Source organism: Ruditapes philippinarum, unplaced genomic scaffold, assembly GCF_026571515.1.
Source record: "Ruditapes philippinarum isolate M1 unplaced genomic scaffold, ASM2657151v2 ctg2143_1_1_1_1, whole genome shotgun sequence".
Classification (NCBI taxonomy): domain Eukaryota; kingdom Metazoa; phylum Mollusca; class Bivalvia; order Venerida; family Veneridae; genus Ruditapes; species Ruditapes philippinarum.
Genome location: NW_026857690.1, coordinates 202318 through 223652, shown reverse-complemented (window position 1 = coordinate 223652; position 21335 = coordinate 202318). Strand labels below are relative to the sequence as shown.

At 32.7% G+C, this 21335-nt stretch overlaps 1 protein-coding gene across 1 annotated transcript in view; it reads right to left on the bottom strand.

Annotated features, from left to right (window-relative positions):
• LOC132750587 (uncharacterized) overlaps nucleotides 1-10307 on the bottom strand; it is a 37896-nt gene extending 27589 nt beyond the window's left edge. The window contains exons 1-3 of the mRNA XM_060740594.1: nucleotides 9910-10307; nucleotides 8011-8989; nucleotides 5200-5277 (exon numbers count right to left, since the gene is read on the bottom strand). Of these exons, the coding sequence (XP_060596577.1) occupies nucleotides 5200-5277; nucleotides 8011-8989; nucleotides 9910-9944 (1092 nt within the window). The 5' untranslated portion in view covers nucleotides 9945-10307. The remainder of the gene's footprint in view (nucleotides 1-5199; nucleotides 5278-8010; nucleotides 8990-9909) is intronic.
• Nucleotides 10308-21335: the final 11028 nt, after the last annotated feature.

Genomic DNA, 21335 nt, shown 5'->3' with positions numbered 1-21335 from the left:
TGTTAAATAGTTCGTAATAAAACACGTTTAATTAACAACAATAATGCTATGATTAATTATATTTGCTACCAATGAGTGCTTTGCGCAAATATATATTTTCTATGAACTGTTTAGATCAACTAAAAGATTTCTAGGGAAAAAAAAAATAACAATGTAATTTCTTTAAGTAGGGAGAGTTTGTGGGCTATGCACGTGAAAATCATGGACTTAATACATGTAATTTTACAACAAAAAAGAATGTCATTCATAATTTTGTGCAATATTTACATGGATTTATTACAAGGTAAAGTTCTTTTGTCTGAAAACGGTAGCTATTATAAATGTATACACAATGTCTAAGTGCTGTAAGATGATTACACGTTCATTTAGATAAAGATAAAAAGAAGAAAGAAAAAGGAACGCAGTTATTTCTTCTATGGCATAACTTATGCTAGTTAAATTTAGACATAATAATGCCGGTAAATTTACTTAAATTAGAAAGAGTATTTTCATTTCTACTTGATAATATTCTTGCAAAACAATGGACGGTATCTGAAATATAAGTTTGCTGTAGGAGGGAGTTTCTTTCTGTATTAAAGAATGGGCATTTAAGTAAATAGTGTTGTTCCGAGCCTATATCTCCGGAGTTACAGAGTCCACACGTGCTATCTAGAAAAGCGGTTCCCCGTCCCCAACGCGCTGTTTCAATTGGTAAACGATTATTACATGTACGAAATCTAAATAAGGTTATGTAGCTTTCTTTTGGGAGTATATTGAAATATGTCTCGTATTCTAAAGTGTTTTTAAATGAGCTGTAAATTCTACCTTTATTCGACGCTTGTAGATCATTATACCAACTTTGTTTAAATTGATCAATTAAAGTTTGTTTTACAATTTTGTGGATATTTTTATGCACTAAAATTTGCTGGTTTTGCCAAATATCAGGTCTTCCTACATTAACGAGAATCTCTTTAATTTTACTTGTCCATTTAAATTCAGTATCATTCCGATTTAACATGTAATTGTAAATTTTAACGGATAGTTTATTTTCATTTCCAAGCACTAAACGTGACCAAAAAGAGATCATTTTAGCATATACATTAATATAAATCGGATGTCTTCCAAGCTCACCGTTGAGCATATATTTTGGGGTGCTTTTCCTAGCCGACGTTATTCGTCTCATAAAGACGTTATGGATTTTTTCAAGTAAATCTAGATTTTCAAAACCAAAAATTTCTGACCCATATGTAAGGATCGGCATAACAGTGTAATCAAATAACTTTATTATTAGATCAGGGGGTAGGTCTGAGTTATTTGTTTTTGTAAATAGAAGGTGCATTGCTTTATTGGCCTGTTGGCTTATATGTTGCCTAGCTTTAAGGAATGAACCGGACGCAGAAAATGTTAAACCTAGATAATGGTATTTGTCAGTTATTTCAAGTTCATGTTCGCCTAAATTAAAATGATATGAATTTCTATTTCTAGCTCCGAATATTATTACTTTTGTTTTATTTGGATTAACAGTTAATTTCCATTGAATACAATACGAGTTAAAATAATTTAAACTATGTTGAAAATCGACAGGGTTATCCGAGACTATCACGGTGTCGTCAGCGTAGAGAAGAATTAAAAGTTTAAGCCAAGGTTCATCTAGCTCAATACCAGCGGCACCGTGTGCCTCCAGATATGTTTGTAAATCATTTAAATATAAAGAAAAGAGGATCGGACTTAAATTCTCGCCTTGTCGGACTCCTATTTCTGAAGAGAAGAATTGAGAATGTTGACCGTTATGCTTTACACAAGATTTAATATTTTGATACATGTTAAAAATTGTTCGAAATAATTTTCCATCGATAAGGTTTTGCGTAAGTTTCTGCCAGAGTCCAAATCGCCAAATTCTATCAAAACATTGTGAGAAGTCTACATAGGCACAATAAACCTTTTGTTTTCTTTTCCTTAAGATCTCAATAAGTGCATGGAGCGTGAAAATATGATCAGAACATGAATACGAGCTTCGGAATCCTGCTTGATTTTCATTAAGTAAATGTGTATTTTCAATATAATTGGTTAGTCTTAAGTTTAAGACTGCTGTAAATAGTTTGCCTAGACATGATAGAATGGTAATTGGTCTGTAAGAACTAGTGTCTAGAGAGTTTCCTTTGTTTTTATAAATTGGGATAATGAACCCTTCGAGCCATGATTTTGGAATAATGCCGGAGTTTAGTACTGAATTGAAGAGTTTATTATAGACAGGTAAAAGCAGGTCTTTGGTCGATTTAATGTGCTCATTTAATATATTATCCGTGGGACTGCAAGCTTTTCCGTTATTTAAATTTCTTATACATCTTAAAATTTCAGCATCAGAGATAGGTGCATCTAAATATTGGTTCGAATGTTCTAAAAAATCATGGGATAGAAAACGATCATCTTCCTCATCAATATAGGGGTTTTTATTAATATTTTTAAAAAAATTGTAAAATTCTGTGGTTGATGGCGTGTCATCAGCCTTTGATTTCGGTTTAAGTTTTTTAAGGAATTTCCAGTATTGCTTCGGGTTTTTGTCATGCATGTTTCTTAACAAGAACTGTCTTAGGCTATATCAATCATGACAATACCCATGAAAAGCTACCTGTATTAAAATCATTGACAGGTGATTATCAATTATCACTTCTTGGAAGATTATCTATATCAGACAATACAGGTGAAAAAGTATGCATTTTACCTAAATCAGATCAATGGTTAATGTGCACAGAATTCAGATTAATTGAATTTAATTGAATTAAATTGACAATTAAATGAAGAATTTCACAAAGTAATTAATTAATTACAATTAAAGTAATTGAGTTTTGGCTCAATTAACAAATATTTTTAATTATATGATTTTTCATACTTAATTGTAATTAATTAAATTATAATTGTAATTGTACCCATCCCTGCTGAGGCCAGTAAGGCTCGACTATTCGAAAAAGTTGTCACAAGGGTGTTTTATTGAGTATGATAATGCTTACCTATCAAAACATAAATTGACCAAAAAGGTACAAAGGCTTGTTATTAAGATGTTTTATCAAGTAAATCACTGCTTTATTATTATGAATGCATAAAATTGTCCCAAAAAAGGCACAAACCCTCCATTAATTGTTGAAAAAGGGGAGAAAAATCAGCCTAAATGCAAGATAGAATTATGGATCTTGGTCAGTGACCTACAATTATGACCCTAAATGCATATGTGAAGTTTTAAATAAATATCTTTAATAGTTATTGAGATATGTAAAACTTGCATGTAAACATTAACCAAGAGACTAAGTAGAAAAGGGGAGATAAATCAGCCTAAATGCAAGATAGAGTTATGGAACTTGGTCAGTGACATACAATGATGACCCTTCATGCATATGAGAAGTTTCAAATCATAATCTCTGATAGTTATTGAGATATTTGACTTTACAAAAATCTGATGAACATTGTTACTATAAATAAGTATTGTAAGTTTCAATTGAATATCTCAAGCAATAATTGAGATATTTGATTTTACTAAAAACTTTAACCAACGCAGAAGCCGACGCGGACGAGGACGCCGACGCCTGGGCGACTACAATAGCTCTCATATTCTTCGAATAGTCGAGCTAACAAAACCATACATCTTTTCACGAGGAAAATTTCAAAATACGTATTTGACCAAATAGTCAACAGTTGCCTAATGGTTAATAATCACATAAATATTGCATATAGAAAAGATTAACATAAGAAGACCATGATGGACCTGAAATCGCTCACCTGTGTAATAGACCCCTGGACCAAGGCCAATTTTAAACCAGGGGCTTTTATTTGAACAAACTTGGTAGACACCTACTAGAAGATGTTTCATGCTTAATATTTAAACTCTAGCTCTTTCGGTTTTCTAAAAGAAGATATTTTAAGTTTTTTCTTTCAGTTGCCATGGCAACCAGAGTTCTGCTTGGAATTAAATTCTTTGAACAACTTTTAAATTTGACTACGAAAGGAACATTCCTGTGAAGTTTGGATGAAATTGGCTTAGCGGTTTATGAGGAGATGTCGTTTAAAGTAAAAGTTTACGGACTGACGGACGAACGGACGCCGGACGAAAAGTGATCACAAAATATCACCATGTCACTTTGTGACAGGTGAGCTAATAAAAACAAAAGTTCTGCTGCTGGAGTGCAATACCTCAAAATTCATTCTTTAAAACTGATTTTAAAGACGTGCTGGTCAGATATGTCTTAACTTAGAAATATTAACATAAGAACATAAAAGAAATGCCTCACTACCAAAATGAAATGCCTCAAAGTTTACTCCTTATTAACTGACTTTAAAAGATGTGCTGATCAGATATGTATTTTAATTTTCTTTATGAATGATTTACCTTTATGCAGTTTGAATGTTTATTTTAACATTACAGTGTTGAAATAATTGCGATTTTTAAATGCAACAGATCCATTCTTCTATGTTGAAACCCCGTAAATTGACTTAATATCAAGTGTTTCGATGTTACTCGATCTAAAACTAATAACTTATCCATTGCTTGAAGTGATATACCAATTTGTAAACTTATAGAAACGATAACAAAAAATTTAAGGCAGTGACATTTACATTATGTCAGGAACGTAATGAACAACTCATTACAAATGTTATTAAATGTTTTCACAAATAACCGTTTATTGCTCACCTTTCACGTGTAGCTATAAATTGTTAATCAAGTATACATTCCTAAGATATAAAACCTTTTAATAAATACCGCATATCTTGAATGTCCCTGTGCATCTCCACTCTTCTTGTTTACATTCTCTTTCTTATAATCAGTCTTTGGAATACGCTTTCAATAGCACATTGTAAGAAATATTACGTCTTTGAAATAAGCTTTAGATAATGCTTAGAAAGAAATATTATGCAGTGTAAATTCTTTTTATATTAATCACATAATCGTTACATATAGAAAAGATTACTATATGATAAGATAAAAATACATGTTCCGGTGCTGGAGTGAAATATATACCTAAAAGTTAATTTTGATGACGTGCTGCTCAGATATATAACTCCGCATATATTCTGTGTTTCTTTACAAATGAAGGTGATTCAATAACCTCCTTTTATTGCAATGATAAAAAGCCCAATTAATTTTTTTTTTCACTAAATAAATGTGTAGCGTGTGAGCATTAACAAGCACACATTCCTTACATATAAAACTATACATATGTTCATATATACCGGATATATCGAATGTCCCCATGCACCTCCACTCTTCTTTTCTTCATTCTCTTCCTTATTACCAGCCATTGAATCAAGCTTTAAATAGAACACAGAAAGAAAATTACAATACGTTAGTTCTTTTTCATAAAAACATTGCATCTTAACTTAGAAATATTAACATAAGAACATAAAAGAAATGCCTCACTTCCAAAATGAAATGTCTTAAAGTTTACTCCTTATTAACTGACTTTAAAAGATGTGCTGATCAGATATGTCGCTCTGAACATATTTTATTTATCTTTATACAGTTATTAAAGGATATCGGTTATTTTCCTTTATGCAGTTTGAATCTTTCTTTTAACATCACAGTTGCTGAAAAAAATGTTTTGCTCATGAACCAATTATGGTATATTCAGGTCTACAAAAGCTAATGCAAAGTAAAAGTAAAAAAAAACAAGAGCCATATCCGGGCGGGGGCAACGCTCGTCCTTTTTGTTTTACTTTTTCTTTAAGCAAACAACTTACCGGTTTAAACAATCTTTAAAAAGAAAATTAAAGATGTAAGGTATGTATCATTTCCATTGATAAAGACAAATTTGAGAAAATATAAGTAAAATTTTATCATTTGACCGTCAAGGTCATTTTAAAGTCAGTGTCACATTTGAATTATTCAACTTGCCCGTATGGTCATCAGAGTTGCTTTGTCCACCTATGAATCAAATATGTACATAAATTACAAAATTATGACAAAATAACTAAAATTCAATAATTTGACCTTGATGGTCAGGGTCATTTAAAGCTGTAGGTCAAGGTCAGTTCAACATTTAAAAGGTCTTGTCAAAAAGGCTGTTTTGTCCAAGTATGAAATAAATTCCATGGATTGATAACAAAGTGCAGCCAATTATAGCATAAATCAGTGAAATACAATCACTTGGCCTCCAAGGTCAATGTCATACATGGGTCAATGTCAATTTGAGTTTGATATACATTAAGGTACTGACCTAAAAGATGTTGTATCTAAATGAAGTTAATCCATTAAATAACAAAATTATAGCTAGTTAGGCAAACAAAAAGATAAGTCCCTAATTTGACCTTGACAGTTAATGTCAATTAAAGGTCAAGTTCACATCTAAATTATTCAATATGTTTTTTCGTGACAAGTCTAGTTTTGTCTAAATATAAATGAAATCCGTACATAAATAACAAAATTATGACAATTTTACCAAATTCAATAATTTGACCTAGGTCTATAAATTGTCATGGTCAAGGTAAGTTCAACTTTTTATTAAGTCTTGCTTTAAAGGTTGTTTTGTCCAAGTATGAAGATAACTATTGATTAATTACCTTCCAACATAGAGTCAATTATAGCAAATATCACTGGAAATTCAATAATTTAACCTTTTAGTTCAATGTCATAAATAAATCAATGTTAATTTAAATTCAACTTTTAAATTTTCATGAATTTGACCTTTATCATTAAGGTCATTAAATTGTCATTTATAAGTGAATGTATGTCTGGTTCCCTTCAAGGTTTATCCTAGAAGGTTGTTATGTTCAAGTTTGAAGATACTCCATAAGTTTGAAGACACTCCATTCAAAAATAACAAAGTTATAGCAAAAGCAAAAATAAGCAATAAAAAAACAAGAAAAATTTAGACATTTGACCTTGAAAGTCTAGGTCTTTTATGAAAAAAAGGTCTAGGTTAGCCTGGTCTACTTGAAGGTCTTGTTGTGGTTAAGTACCAAGAACTTAAAAAGTGATATCAAGGCACACGTTTGCGGACAACAACGGCTACGGCAACGACAACGCCGACATGATTGTAACAATACCTCTATCAATTTTTTTAGTCGAGCTAATAATCAAATGATAAATAAGTAAAAGAAAGAGCATCGAAACACGAGGCTATCTGATTTGTACGAGGGGCGTAGCCGAGTGTTTTGATGTTCTTTCTCTTTTGTATCATAGTCAAACATAAAAACACGTTCCCTGATGTCATAATATGAAACCCCAGAAAAAATCAACCAATGAACGAGGATCTGAATATGATATTTCTGTCGCTTTCCGTTTTTCTGCCGTCACAATATGTAAACCCCAGAAAAAATGAGCCAATAAATGGGCATGCTCTGGAGTGCGGGTAACTAATACCTGCACAACAGTTAACGCACTGTGCATGTATATGTATACAATTTGACTCTGACACATTTTCCATTTTCAACAGAAAGGTCCCCAGACTATGATACAAGTAAATAAAAATGTAAAAATTTAATGTCTAATTCTACACTATCGATTGTAAAGAAATTTTAAAATAACCTGGTGAATTAAATCGATAAGACATTTCTAAAGATCAGCAAAAGAAAATCTTGCAACCAAGCTGTAACAAAAAGTGTTATTTTATAGTTACGTTATAGTATTGATTTCAGAATTGTAGAAAAATATATTTCTTAATCTTAATCAGAAATTTAATGTTCGAGTTATCATTAGTTATAAAAAATGGCTGACGTATTATATGGCTCGGCATAAACGACTAACTACGGGTGTTATTTTATATAACCAGAGAGCTAGGCTAGGGTTTTATCGCAGACAAAGTCAACCGTTTATACTACCATATAATATGTCAGACATCTCTATAACAAATTAATAATGCAGCAGAATCGCTTTTTAAGAACAAAATTAAAAATTACTCTTTTACTTGACATCAGCTGTGTATATATAGAATATCCGAGATCAACGTCACGATTATTAAATAAAAGGCGAAGTTACAAATGTGCATTATAATAAAATATAGTTTGACGCGTTACATAGAATATTTGCAGTTAAACTTTACTTACATTATGGATATGCCCATGTTTTATTGTATTCTTCTGTGGATATTCATATTCACTTGTAACCTTTGCACATAAAGGATCGTTTTCATTTTGCTTGTCACGAAAAGTCAATTTAATCATTTCGCGCAAGGCTTCAATATCACACTTTATTTCGTAATGTCGACTTTTTGTACATTCTTTAATCGTCTCCAACTCTCTTCTATACTCTTCTGCAGACAGTTCTGAAAGCTTAGCTTCAGTGAATAGTTGTGATATCTTCATTTCTGCTTGTTTTTTCTCAAGAACAGACTGGCGTAATTTTATGTTTTTTAATATTTCTTCACATGTTTTGAGAGAATCCTCTATATTATTTTCGTCACATTTACTAACATGTTCGACATTATCAACCAACCTATTGCATATGCTATCGAATTCATCTCTTAATTGCAATATGTGTTCTTTTGCATTCTTTTCATAAGTTTTAATTTTCATCTTGTCTACACTAAGTGTGGCAGAATATGTATTTATATCTTCTTTCAAGCTTTGAAGTGTTTCATATGTCTCTTTTACTTCTGTACTTTCTCTGAATTGGTTGGCTATGCCTGGTATATAATCAACGTCGTTGCACAATCGATGTTTTGTAGTAATACATACTGGACAACCTAGCTGAGAATGTGTCTGGCAAAAATATTCAAGTACTTTTGTGGAATGCTCAGAGCAAGGTTCGGTACATTCATAGTTCAACTGTTCTTTCGTTGTCTTTGATGATGGCATATTTTCTTTATCAAGGAGAACATGATGACGCCAAACAGCGGGACGGCGATGAATCTTGTAGCAAGATGCACATAAATATTCTTGGCAATTTTCACAGAAGCCCTCGGCCAGTTGTTCGCCTCCTTCGTTTCCGCATGGATCACAGTTGATAATAGCATTGGTTCTCTCCGAATCCTTATAACTGATGTCGTTCTCTCTTGATGTTCTTCCTGTCACTTCCATTGTTAAACTATTTGTAATGAACAGTATATATTGGAAATAAAGTTATTAAATTTGAAAGAATTTCAGAAATATTACTTGCATCTGGGTTATTTCATATACACTTAACATATGTTCTGAGTACTCCCCTGAACTAAAACATAAAATACATGGTGTTTTATACATAGAGACTTTGTCTTCTTTATTGTTTTGGTGTTTAAATAATGAAAAATGGCGTTTGCTGCGTCCCCGAGTATGATCGCTTAATACAGGTTATTAAAACGTGCAATACAGATTTTTTCGCAGAGTATGTATACCAAATAGTAAATTATATGTATGACGTGTGGACGTTAAGAAAAAAAACACAAGATTCCCTTGTGTCTATTACAAAAAGGGTATTAAGTGTTGGTCTGAATCCGGAGAATGTCGTAGTTCGCGCATTTCTTTGTAATAAAGTCTTTTTATATAAAACGCATGGAATCCTCTGCCATTTGTTGCTTAAGTGTACTGCAGGCAGTTTTCTTTAAGGAAGCAAGAATTTTAAAATACTCAAGAGATTAGCCGTCAAGTTTGAGACGGTATGACGCCGAGCAGGAAGACATGTTTAACATTTTACGTAGAATATCTATACCAAATAGGTATTTTTTATGACGTGTGGACGTTAGGAACGCGTCACAGCTCGATATACGAGCTGTGACGCGTTCTTAACGTCCACACGTCATAAAAATTACCTATTTGGTATAGATATTCTACGTCAAATGTTAAACATGTGTACATAATCTCTTGACACTTATAACAAAAATATCGTCTTCCGGTATGGTGATAACAAAAACAATATCAATATGTTTAGGTATTTCTATTGAACATGTTTAGGGCATTCAGTTACTCGTCTAGCACAACAAATTTAAATCATGGATTCCGAATTTATATCATTTAAAATATGTCGCCTACCTGGTGTAGTCTGATGAACTTGTTAGCCTTTCCATAGATTACATTGTATATAGATTTGTTCAACTTTCTATTTCAGAAATGTATTTTCCATATTTGGTTTAAACATATTTTATTTAGAACATTTGTACATGTGTAAATAACAACGTAACAATAATTATAGATTTTCCATATTTCTATTGAACATTTCACAAATTACAAATCAATAATCGCATTCAAGTTTTCAAATAAACTTGAGCTAGAGTAACCTATTCATTATTTATATTTTATCGATATTCTAAATGTAAACATAAACAGAAAATCGAAATATTAACACTATCGCATATTTTCGTCACATGATAACTCGATAAAGGACAATCGCATCTTCTCGGCCATTGAATCCGTCAAACTTCAGATAAGAATTGCCGTATGGTGGCTGATTTGTTCCATTCGTGTTTTTGTCCCGCGGTCAAAATGGCGGGAGCGCGGAGCGAAAACTCGCTAATAAGCGAGGGCGCGGGGCGAAGTTTAAAAAATAAAACTCCGCCGCGCGCCCCCGCTTATACATAAAACTTCGTCCCAAGGGGGGGGGGGGGCAGAGCGAGATTTAAGAAATAAAACGGCGGGGTCGCGGGACACAAACACGCTAATTAGCGATGGCGCGGGGCGAAGTTTGATAAATAAAACTTCGCGTGCGCCTACGCTTATAAGCGTGTTTTCGTCCCGCGTCCCCGCCAAACAAAAAGTCGATAATTAACAAGTTAAAATAGCGGAGGCGCGGAGCGAAAACACGCTAGTTAGCGAGAGCTCAGTTTAATAAATAAAACTTTGTCCCGCGGGGGTGCGGAGCTAGAATTAACAAGTTAATGTTGTTCTCTTAGCGGAATCGGCCAATGATTTACAGATTCTATTAGATAATCTTAATATGTGGTGCGACACAAACAATATGACTGTAAATTGTGAAAAATCTAATGTCATACATTTTAGAACGGGAAGCACAGCTTTAACATCTTTTAATTTCAAAATTGGGGACAGTCATATTGATGTTGTTCATAGTTACAGATATTTGGGCGTTGTTCTCAATGAATTTTTAGATTATGCTGAAATGGCTAAGTCTATTGCATCGTCAGCTGGAAGAGCACTGGGTCTTCTCATAGCAAAGAGTAAATTGGTGGGGGGTTTTCAGTATACAACATTCACGAGGTTATATGATACTACTGTTTGGTCTGTTCTTAACTACGGTGCTGCAATCTGGGGTGACCGCTCATTTTCATGCATAAATGCTATCCAAAATCGAGCAATGAGATATTTTTTAGGAGTTGGGAAATATACACCTAATGCAGCGGTTATTGGGGAAATGGGCTGGAAACCATCATCAGTTAAACAGTGGGGTTCTGTAGTCAGGCACTTCTGCAGAATGTCAAAAATGGATAGTGGTAGAATTAACCAAAAAATCTTTGATTGGGCAAGACGGAGTGCTTCTTCCAGATGTAAGAACCAGTATTTTAGAATATGTAAGATGTTTAGAAGTATTGAGATAAATATTAATGATGTACATGTTTTTAGTGCTAAGAGAATAGTTGAAATGGTCGAGAACAAGTTACGGTCAGTTGAATTAGATAAGTGGAAACAGTCACTAAATAGGAATGATACCAATAGAAATACTGGTGGTAATAAACTTAGAACATATAGTTTGTTTAAAGATACTCCGGTTGTTGAAAAATACCTCAAGTACAATTTACCCTTCCATCATAGAAGTTCTTTGACAAAATTTCGTTGTGGTGTTGCGCCTATCCGGTTAGAGACAGGCCGTTATGAGAATTTACATGTAAATGATAGAACATGTTTCAATTGTACCACAAATGTTGAGGATGAGATTCATGTAATTTTACACTGCCCAGTATATAATGATATCAGAGAAGATTTGTTGGTAAAAATACGTCAAATTAATACTGTATTTGATACTCTGTCTGACATGGAAAAGTTATGTTATGTACTAAACAACTTTGAAATTGTTAAATATTCTGCCAAAGCCTGCTACCAAATACTGCAACTTCGACGTTTAAGGCTGTATAGGAGATAAATTTTTTACTTTAACTAATCTAGTCATTAGTGGTATTTTTACTGAATTTTATATGGTTTTTTTTTTTTACATGTTTTTAACAATACAAATTGTTGTAAATACATGTATATAAGTACAACAAGTATGAGTATGGTGCTTTTAAAGTTCTTTTATCAAGATATTTTTTATGAATAGGTTAAAATAGGAATATTGCTATTGATATAGAAAACATGAATGAAATTGTATGGTTTTAATGCCTATGTGGTATAATATTGATCTTGCCAATTTAAAAAGCAGCCTGGAATTCCCAGGTATACAGACTCCTTCAAAGTATTGTAATAAAGGAATTTATTATCATGAATTTTATATTTAACTTTTAAGGGTATTAGCTAAACGATTTTATGAATTAAAAAGTATTAATACACAAGGTTAGCTCAAACAACAATTATTGTCATAGTAATATTATTAATAGACAGACAGGCACAAACTTGACCTCTTTGATCATATACATATGTAATTCATGTTAGATTGTGTCAAAATATTGACTTTTTATTCTTAAAAAGTAGATATTTTAGAGATTATTTTAATAGTTTTACAGTCTCTTATAACTCCTTATGTAGGAGTGGCTTTGTGTTGTGTAAAAATGCTGTGTTTTACTTCTTAAATATATGTAAAGATGCACATAGATGAGACTTAAATAAAAAATATTTGAGTTGAGTTGAGTTAAAACGGCGGAGTCGCGGGACGAAAACACGCTAATTAGCGAGGGCGCGGGGCAAAGTTTAATAAATAAAACTAATAAGCGTGTTTTCGTTCCGCGACCCCGCCAAGCGAAAAGTCGATAGTTATCAAGTTAAAATGGCGGGGGATAAAATAGTGGGGGCGCGGAGCGAAAGCACGCTAATTAGCGAGGGCGCAGTTTAATAAAAAAAAACTTCGTCCCGCGGGGATGCGGAGCGAGAATAAACCAGTTAAAACGGCGGGGTCGCGGACGAAAACACGCTTATTAGCGAGGGGGCGGGGCAAAGTTTAATATGATCCTTCTCTTGTTAATAATTACCGACCAATATCTCTCATAAGTACTGTCAACAAAGTCTTTGAAAGAATCGTATTTAAACACACATTTAATTTTCTGCGTGATAATAATATCATTACATCTCTTCAATCTGGTTTTGTTCCCGGAGACTCCACTGTCAACCAATTAACATATTGATATAATCTGTTTGCACAGGCCATTGATTCTGGTAAAGAAGTCAGGGCTGTGTTTTGTTACATCAGTAAAGCGTTTGATCGGTTCTGGCACAAGGGACTTATTTATAAATTAAACTGTATCGGTATTTCTGGCCGTCTTTCCTCTTGGTTTTCTTCTTATCTTAAGGACAGAAGACAAAGAGTTATTTTACCAGGTTGTAGATCTTCTCTTAACTTTATTGCCGCTGGTGTGCCACAAGGGTCAATTCTTGGGCCTTTGTTGTTTCTTGTTTATATAAACGATATTGTTATCGACATCAATGCCAATATAAGACTTTTCGCCGACGACACCTTTTTATTGTGGTCGAAGACCCCGTGACTGCTTCAACTATCCTTAATTCAGATCTTGATAAGATAACTTCTTGGGCCGAACAATGGTTGGTAAAATTTAATCCCATTAAAACAGAATCACTAATAATAACACGAAAACAAACCAAAATGCAATCCATCCACCTATCTTTATGCATGGCACACAAATAAAAGAAGTACGCATTCATAAACACTTGGGAATTACTTTCGCTCATGATTTAAGATGGTCCACTCATATTGAATATATCACAAATAAAGCTTGGAAAAGAATAAATGTTATGAAAAAATTAAAATTCCAACTTGATAGGAAAACATTAGAAATAATTTATCAATCTTTCATAAGACCGATTTTAGAATATGGAGATGTGCTTTTTGATAATTGTACGCAAAGTGATAAAAAGGACCTCGAACAAATTCAACAAGAAGCGCTAGACAACCAACTAAGCTCGTATCAATCGATAAACTTATGAATGAAATTGGCTGGGAATCCCTAGAAAAAAGGAGACACAAACATAAACTTATTCTATTTTTTTTTAATGAAAAACAACCTTACACCACATTATCTTTCTGATATTGTCCCTCCGTCGATTGGCAGTGAGCACCGTTACCCTCTCAGGAACGCGGACGACATACAATATATCCGTACAAATACAGAATTTTACTATAAATCATTCTTACCTTCTGTTATTAGGGATTTCAACTCTCTTCCACCTCAAACACAAACTGCTACAACATTAACATCATTTAAGCGACTTCTTAATATTGATATGCCAAAAGTACCTGCCCATTTTCTATGCGGTGAGCGTAAATTACAAATTTTTCACACAAGATTACGTACTAACTGCAGCTCTCTTTCTGCCGATTTATTTGATAAGAACATTACCGACTCTCCTTTGTATGAATGTGGTGCGAGAGAAAATGCTTATCACTACTTTCTTGAATTCCCTAAATATACTAACCTACGACCTGAATTAATAAGTACTATATCTCAATTTTGTAATCCTTCCATCAATGTCATTCTTACTGGTTCCACTACTTTACCTTATGATTCTAATGTATCAATCTTTAAATCAGTTCAAAAATATATCCGAGATACAAAACGATTTTAGCGTACTTAAAAACCAGAGATGTCTTAACATATTTGACATTTACTAGATAATGCATCTTAGTTCCTCGTTATTGTTCCATAATTGTTCATTCATTTCTTCCTTCCTTTTTCTAATATCTTTTTTTCTTTAAATATTCAGTGTTTATCTATTGTGCGTATCTGCTTATATACAGCTGTAAGCAATCAAATAAGATATAATTTTTCTTCTTCTTACTAAATTCTAAAACAAAACAAAAATACTAAAATAGGTGTTTGTCTATTTGTACTTTTTTGTGAGTTGCTTTATTCTTTAATCATTTTTTTCTCTTTTTTTTCTCCTTTTTACTGTTTGCTCTTACATATGTTACATTGTTAAATACTTAACTCTTAACTATTATGTGAATGTCTTTGAATACTTCAACTAACCGTTGTGTATGATAATGCCATGAACTGTGTTATTGTAAATTATTATAACTGGGAGAGGACATTCATAAGCTTTATAGCTTTCTTCCCAATCCCAAAATGTACTTTGTAAATATTGTTCACTTGTTTAATGTTTTGTTGAATAAATATGTTTAAACCAAAGTTTAATAAATAAAACTAATAAGCGTGTTTTCGCTCAGCGCCCCCGCCGTTTTATTTCTTAAATTTCGTCCTGCGACCCCGAGGGGCGAAGTTTTAATTATTAAACTTCGCCTCGCGCCCCCCGCTAATTAGCGTGTTTTCGTCCCGCGACCCCGCCGTTTTAACTTGTTAATTCTCGATTTTTCGCTTGGCGGGGTCGCGGGGCGATAACGCGAATGGCACAAATCAGCCACCATACTGCCGAGATAGTGTGTGTGTGTGTGTGTGTGTGTGTGTGTGTATGTGTGCGTGCGCGCGCGCGTGCGTGTGCCTGTGCCTGTGCGTGTTCTTATAATGTTTCTTTTCAATTTTTGCACAGAATGTAGTGATGAAAAAAAAGAGAGCAATATTGCCGAGGTGAAAATCAATAGCAGGAAATAGTGTCATCTGGCAAATGATCAAGACATGGTGGAAATAAAGAACGTCTAGAAAAGTAAACAATTCAAGAAGTTTTCATATATATCAGGAGGAATCACAATTGACACTGATCTTATTAACTCATTTACAAACTATAAATGCTGTTTAACTCTATTCAACATAATAATGTGAAGTCAGCTATAGTCTTTTAAAGTTTTACTCAAGCTTGTGATCACTGGAGTCTGAATCAATGTGTAAGATCTAAAATACAGTTACAAAATATATCAGAGATAACAGCTTGACACTTCCTAGACAGATGACAGGTCTACAGGATGTAAAAAAAGGAATAAGTAAGAAATGCCATTGAGCTTATTTTATTTAAACAAAAAATAGTATTAATATAGTAAGGTTGTATTTGCCAGTCACATGACTGAAATATTTTTGTTCAAACATTTTCATTTTCACTGACCTTTATAGGAAACAAGTAAACATTAATGTTTAAATTTTTATGTGTGTTAGCAAGCAAAAATAGTAAGTGAAACATACATGGTTTTTAAACATTGAAGTATGTACATGTATGTGTAAATATATTATGTATGTGTAAATATATTTTGTTTGTGTAAATATATTATGTATGTGAAGGTTTAATTTTGCTGATGTAATAAAAGGTTTTGCTAAATAAATAAATGTTCTGTTATATGTTAAGGAAAGCAAACCAATATGCTGTAAGAAAGATAAAAAGCTTATAATGAATGTAGGTAAATAATCGGCCGTAAGTCGGTAAACCGAAATCGGCATCCGATAACGGCCCGACTTTGAGCCGGGTTGCACATCCGACGTCGAGCCGACCTCGGATGCCGATATCGGGCCGACATTGTAGATGATATCGGGCCGACATCGGTCCTATATGGAATGTTTGCAGGGGGAGCAAAATGACATGTTGTACATCAAAAAAGCTTTTTATTATTAGAAAATTTGAAAACAGTGTGATTTTGTTAAAAGAAGAAGAAGAAATTTGAAAATAGTGTGATTTTGTTAAAAGAAGGGAAAAAACACAAAATAAAGTTCAAAATTTATCCTATTGCTGTATGAACAAATGCATATCAACTAGACGCCGCGTGCAATAACAGTACAGATTGTTTGCTGCCTTGCAGTATAGTTTGTGACTTATATTTTATTTTACAAAATGGGAAAACATATGTATTCCCGAAATAGCAATTGTCATGAAGTTTTTCTAGTTTATCTTTCTGACGTGTCCGATAAGTGTTAGCTAAGTATGTTACAAACCTCTGTCATGGTGTTCGTCACCTTTACTATTTTTCAAGAACAAAAATGAAAACACAAACCAATATTCGCCTCCGAATACTATACATACATAGTATAAATACGCCGTTTCCGTTTTTAATATCGGTCTGTGATTTATATTTGAAAGCATCCGATTTATGTTATGACTGTATATTATCATTGAAAAAGTGTTATATTATCTACATATATTTCATAAGAGTAATCTAGTAGAAACAAAAAGTATCTTTAAGATACTCGAGCGAAGTAACTGCTTTGTAATTTTGCTTTACTTTATCCAACATAGGTTCGCGAGATTGTCTACTGTAACACCTTGGAATAACAGAATAAAGGTGATTTCCCATAACTTTATCCATTTTTTGAATACATGAAATGTTAGCTCATCGCTTGTTTGCTATTGACAATATTCTCGTTCTCATTCTATCGAAGGAGGCACCACAAATAGTGAACATATAATTTGATTTGTACTCTTCAATTCATTTTCCGCTCATGTATATAAATGTTTGACCGAGAAATTATGAACAGTTTTAATTTCCTTAAAAAGATATTGCGTGGACACAACAATTTTGAAAACCATATGTAATTTCTGTTTGCTCTTAACCTTTAACCGAGGCAGTCTAAACCTACGCTTTGTCCATCGTTTACTTATTGTAAACATTTCTGCCAGGTAGTGCCACTTTTTTCGATCGGTTCAGAAGATACAGGGTGGTCATGATTTTTTTAAAGCAGCATGCCTCAAGATTTATGCTAATTTTTATAACATTTTTAAAAATGTATTTAAAAGTAACATTTTTTCAAGTGAACAAAGAAAGTTATTCACGCAGTAGAAATATGGTAATACTTCAAAGTCAGTAACTAATTGCATGCCACTCATTTATTGCATGTAACATATAAAAAATGTTTACTTGAATTGTAAATATTTTTCTAAAGGTTGATTTCCTTGAAGATTTTTTTTTTGGCTCATCTGGATGCATGCAATTTTAAATAGTTGACGGACAGGAGCATAAAATTATGTGCCGTTTATCTCTTCGATCCTATCACAGACTTTGTCTATAACTAAATTATTAGCTTAATATTGCTTCATTCCACCATACCGCATTTTGGACTTTATAGATTTACTGGATGTAAAGGTTTAACTCGACTCAGAGGTCTAGTTTTAGCTATATGTAGGGTTGCTATGAGTAGTGTTAGTGGGTGTTTCAAGTCAGTCAGTTTAGATGCTCTTTGGTTATTTGTATTGTAATTACATGCATATGGAATACTTGTAATACTGATATTTGATGGGAATAATACATTTCGAATACACTGGAGAGTTTATTATTTCTTTGGTTAAGTTATCCTTGCCCAAGGAACCACGAAGTGTCACACTTTGAGCTGCTTTACTGGGCCTTGTTCACGACATAGAATATAAATAAGCAGTTTATGCATGTATACATATTTCAGAATTATTCTTATAAACATCACGCGGCCAACTATTCTCAATCAAAACTTCTAAACTGTTTTGTTCTGGGTCTTTGAGCCGAATACATATAATTTTTGCAACACGTCGACTTAAAATGCAATACATTGATGCAAATGACTTTTGAACTTAGCGTAAGACAAGCCGACTCAATATGCCAAATTTTATTATTTCCAAATCCATGGGCGGACATCTATTCAAAATCACATTATGACGTTGGATGTATGAGTATGACATTGACCTTCAACCTCGAAACCTGATTATTGCACGTTATTCTTTGTCATCATGTATAACATATTTATGATAAATTATTTCAAAATCCATCCTGAAATGACAGAGTCATAGACCAGACGCGAACGTTTATGTACTGTGCTTTTATGAAAAATTCATTTGATTTTGATCGCACAAGTATCACTTTGAAATTTGAGCTAGAAACCCAACTCATGCATGCAACACGTTGCTATGATGTCCAAAATACATGTATCTGTGGCAAGTTATTCAAAATTCATCTCATCCAGAAATGACAGATTAATTGATCAGACACGACAATCAACCCTAATGCATGTCGTGAAGTTGAACGTGATCTCGACATATGAGCTAGATACCTGAATTGTTCGCGACACGTCGTTATCATGTCAAGAATGTTTCTACCAAATCAGTTTAAAACCCAACCAAGAATGAAAGAAATATTGACACGACTATCAATTGATGAAAATAATCATATCTTTTAAGTTTAACACACAATTATCACTTTGTGCGAATCGGGTTACCCGGGTACGATTACCAGACCGTGCAGGTCGCATTCGTTGTGATTGATATTAAAATCCTGTATACGGAATTGTCTGTTCCGGAGGGTTAACTACGAGCATCACCATCACAACTACTTCAAGGGAAACGTCAATGTACTTAGCTTACAAATCTAGGAAAAGGTAAACAGACTAAGTACTACAGTTAAGAAAGTTTATTTTCATACAAATACATATGTTTGTTTTTGTCACACATCTAGTTCTATGATTACATCTATAATTTCAATAAATGATATAAAATAATTCTAATAAATGGTTTATGCCTTCAATTTTAAGATTTGTAAGTCGATTTTCTTTTCAATCAAATATCAGTTGAAGTCCACTATTGATGGTACAAGAACATACCCAACGTGATCAAAGGCATCACATTAAAATAACTTTAAGGTATGACCTCAAATATAATATCATTATTATGAAAAAAAGTTTTCCCATTGATTATTGTAAAACACAAATGAATACATTCAGCTAACAAATCACCAAGCAAATATTGTTTCCAATAAATGTCTGAAATATGTATAATAATTGTCCCTGTCCCACCCATTTCAAACACATGTTTTATTATTTTAACCTTATTCAAAATATCCCTAAAATTAACCAAAATGAAGGGGATGATTTCAACATTTGCCTAAATTTGTGTAAAAGTATATCGGTTGGTCAAATATTAAATAGTTTTACCATGCAGTTTTGACTTTATTAGTTTTTGTAAATGTCAGACACTATATATGTTATTAAATTTAGCATTTAATTGCCAATAAATACCTTATGTATTAAGTATTATATAATTAAAATCAAACATAAAGTGGTTTTATTAAGGATGTGTATTATGTATTACTCAATATATGGGTTAATTATGGGTATTTCTATATCATCATTCGTTTATATAGGGTGTAAAAGCGTGATTCATTAAAATGAAAATAAAGTGACATGCTGCTCATTTTTCTTCTTTGTCCATACATGTATTTCAAAAGATTGACTGTTATAATGGTAATTGGCCAACAGCTGGTATTGAAAAATATTTTGGATAGAATATAAATATGTCTTATATATAATAAAGCTCCCAATCTTTTTAACCAATTGAATCGTAAGGTAAATTCCGATGTGACATATCAGAAATTTCCTGATTGTCAACGAGTTATTTGTCGTGTTCATACGCAAAGTCAGTTTAAAAAACTCGACTGGAAATTTGACACAACTTATAATTGATTTCCTTCTTTTATTTACACTAAATTATCCTTGGAACTTTACTGTACGAATTACAACTGTGCAGGTCACATCGGGATATGTATAAAATCTGCATGGAATTGTTGCCAAAACGACACCCACAACTATCAAGGAACTAAAATGACTTAGTAAAACAAAAGGGAAACAGACTGAACAAGCAATTCATAAAAACATATGGCTTTGTCAGCCATCTACATGACATCTATACTTTCAAGATTAAAAATTCTAATATTATCTTCAATTTTATTGGTAACACATCACGTCAAATATAGTTGTTTTGATTAAAAGGAACATCAATATACATCTTTGTCATCTTTGTATTCAAAAGTGATGTTAAGGAATAATGTAGAAAAATAATTTTAGAATTAAATATGTTATTAATGTAATAAATCCTAATTTTTTTTGAACGTACTAATTCATGGATAATTACAAAAATCCTTGGTAAATTTTTTTAGTTTTGGTAAGTATAACATTGAACAGAACATTTGATTCTCCTCATTTTATACAGATAATAGTACGTTGACTTAAGACAAATATAATATAATGTTGCTTTGTCTCTTTCAACGAATGTTTAATACTTGAATTGTCAACTGTAACAAGTCATAATTTACATGGTGATAATTCTTTATTTACATTGCACTGTTCGTTAATCAAGTAAATTAGCTGTACTAGTCATACAGGCTTATACTGTCCTTTTTGATTGAAATTTTAGTAAAAGTGTCCATATTTTCTGTTGTTTGATCCTGGGCGGTAATGGTATGTCACCGTCTTCTCATCTTAGTAGAACTCAACATTTAGAAATGAAAATGGCTATTTACCATCATATTTTTAAAGCAGGTAACACATTCTTAAAGTAGTTATAAAGTATTTACATGGGAATACATACGGGAACCACATAAAGAGATAAAGATAAACAGTACTTGATATAAAACCAAACACAAGAAGAATGTCTTGCCGGCCGATCTGTAAGGA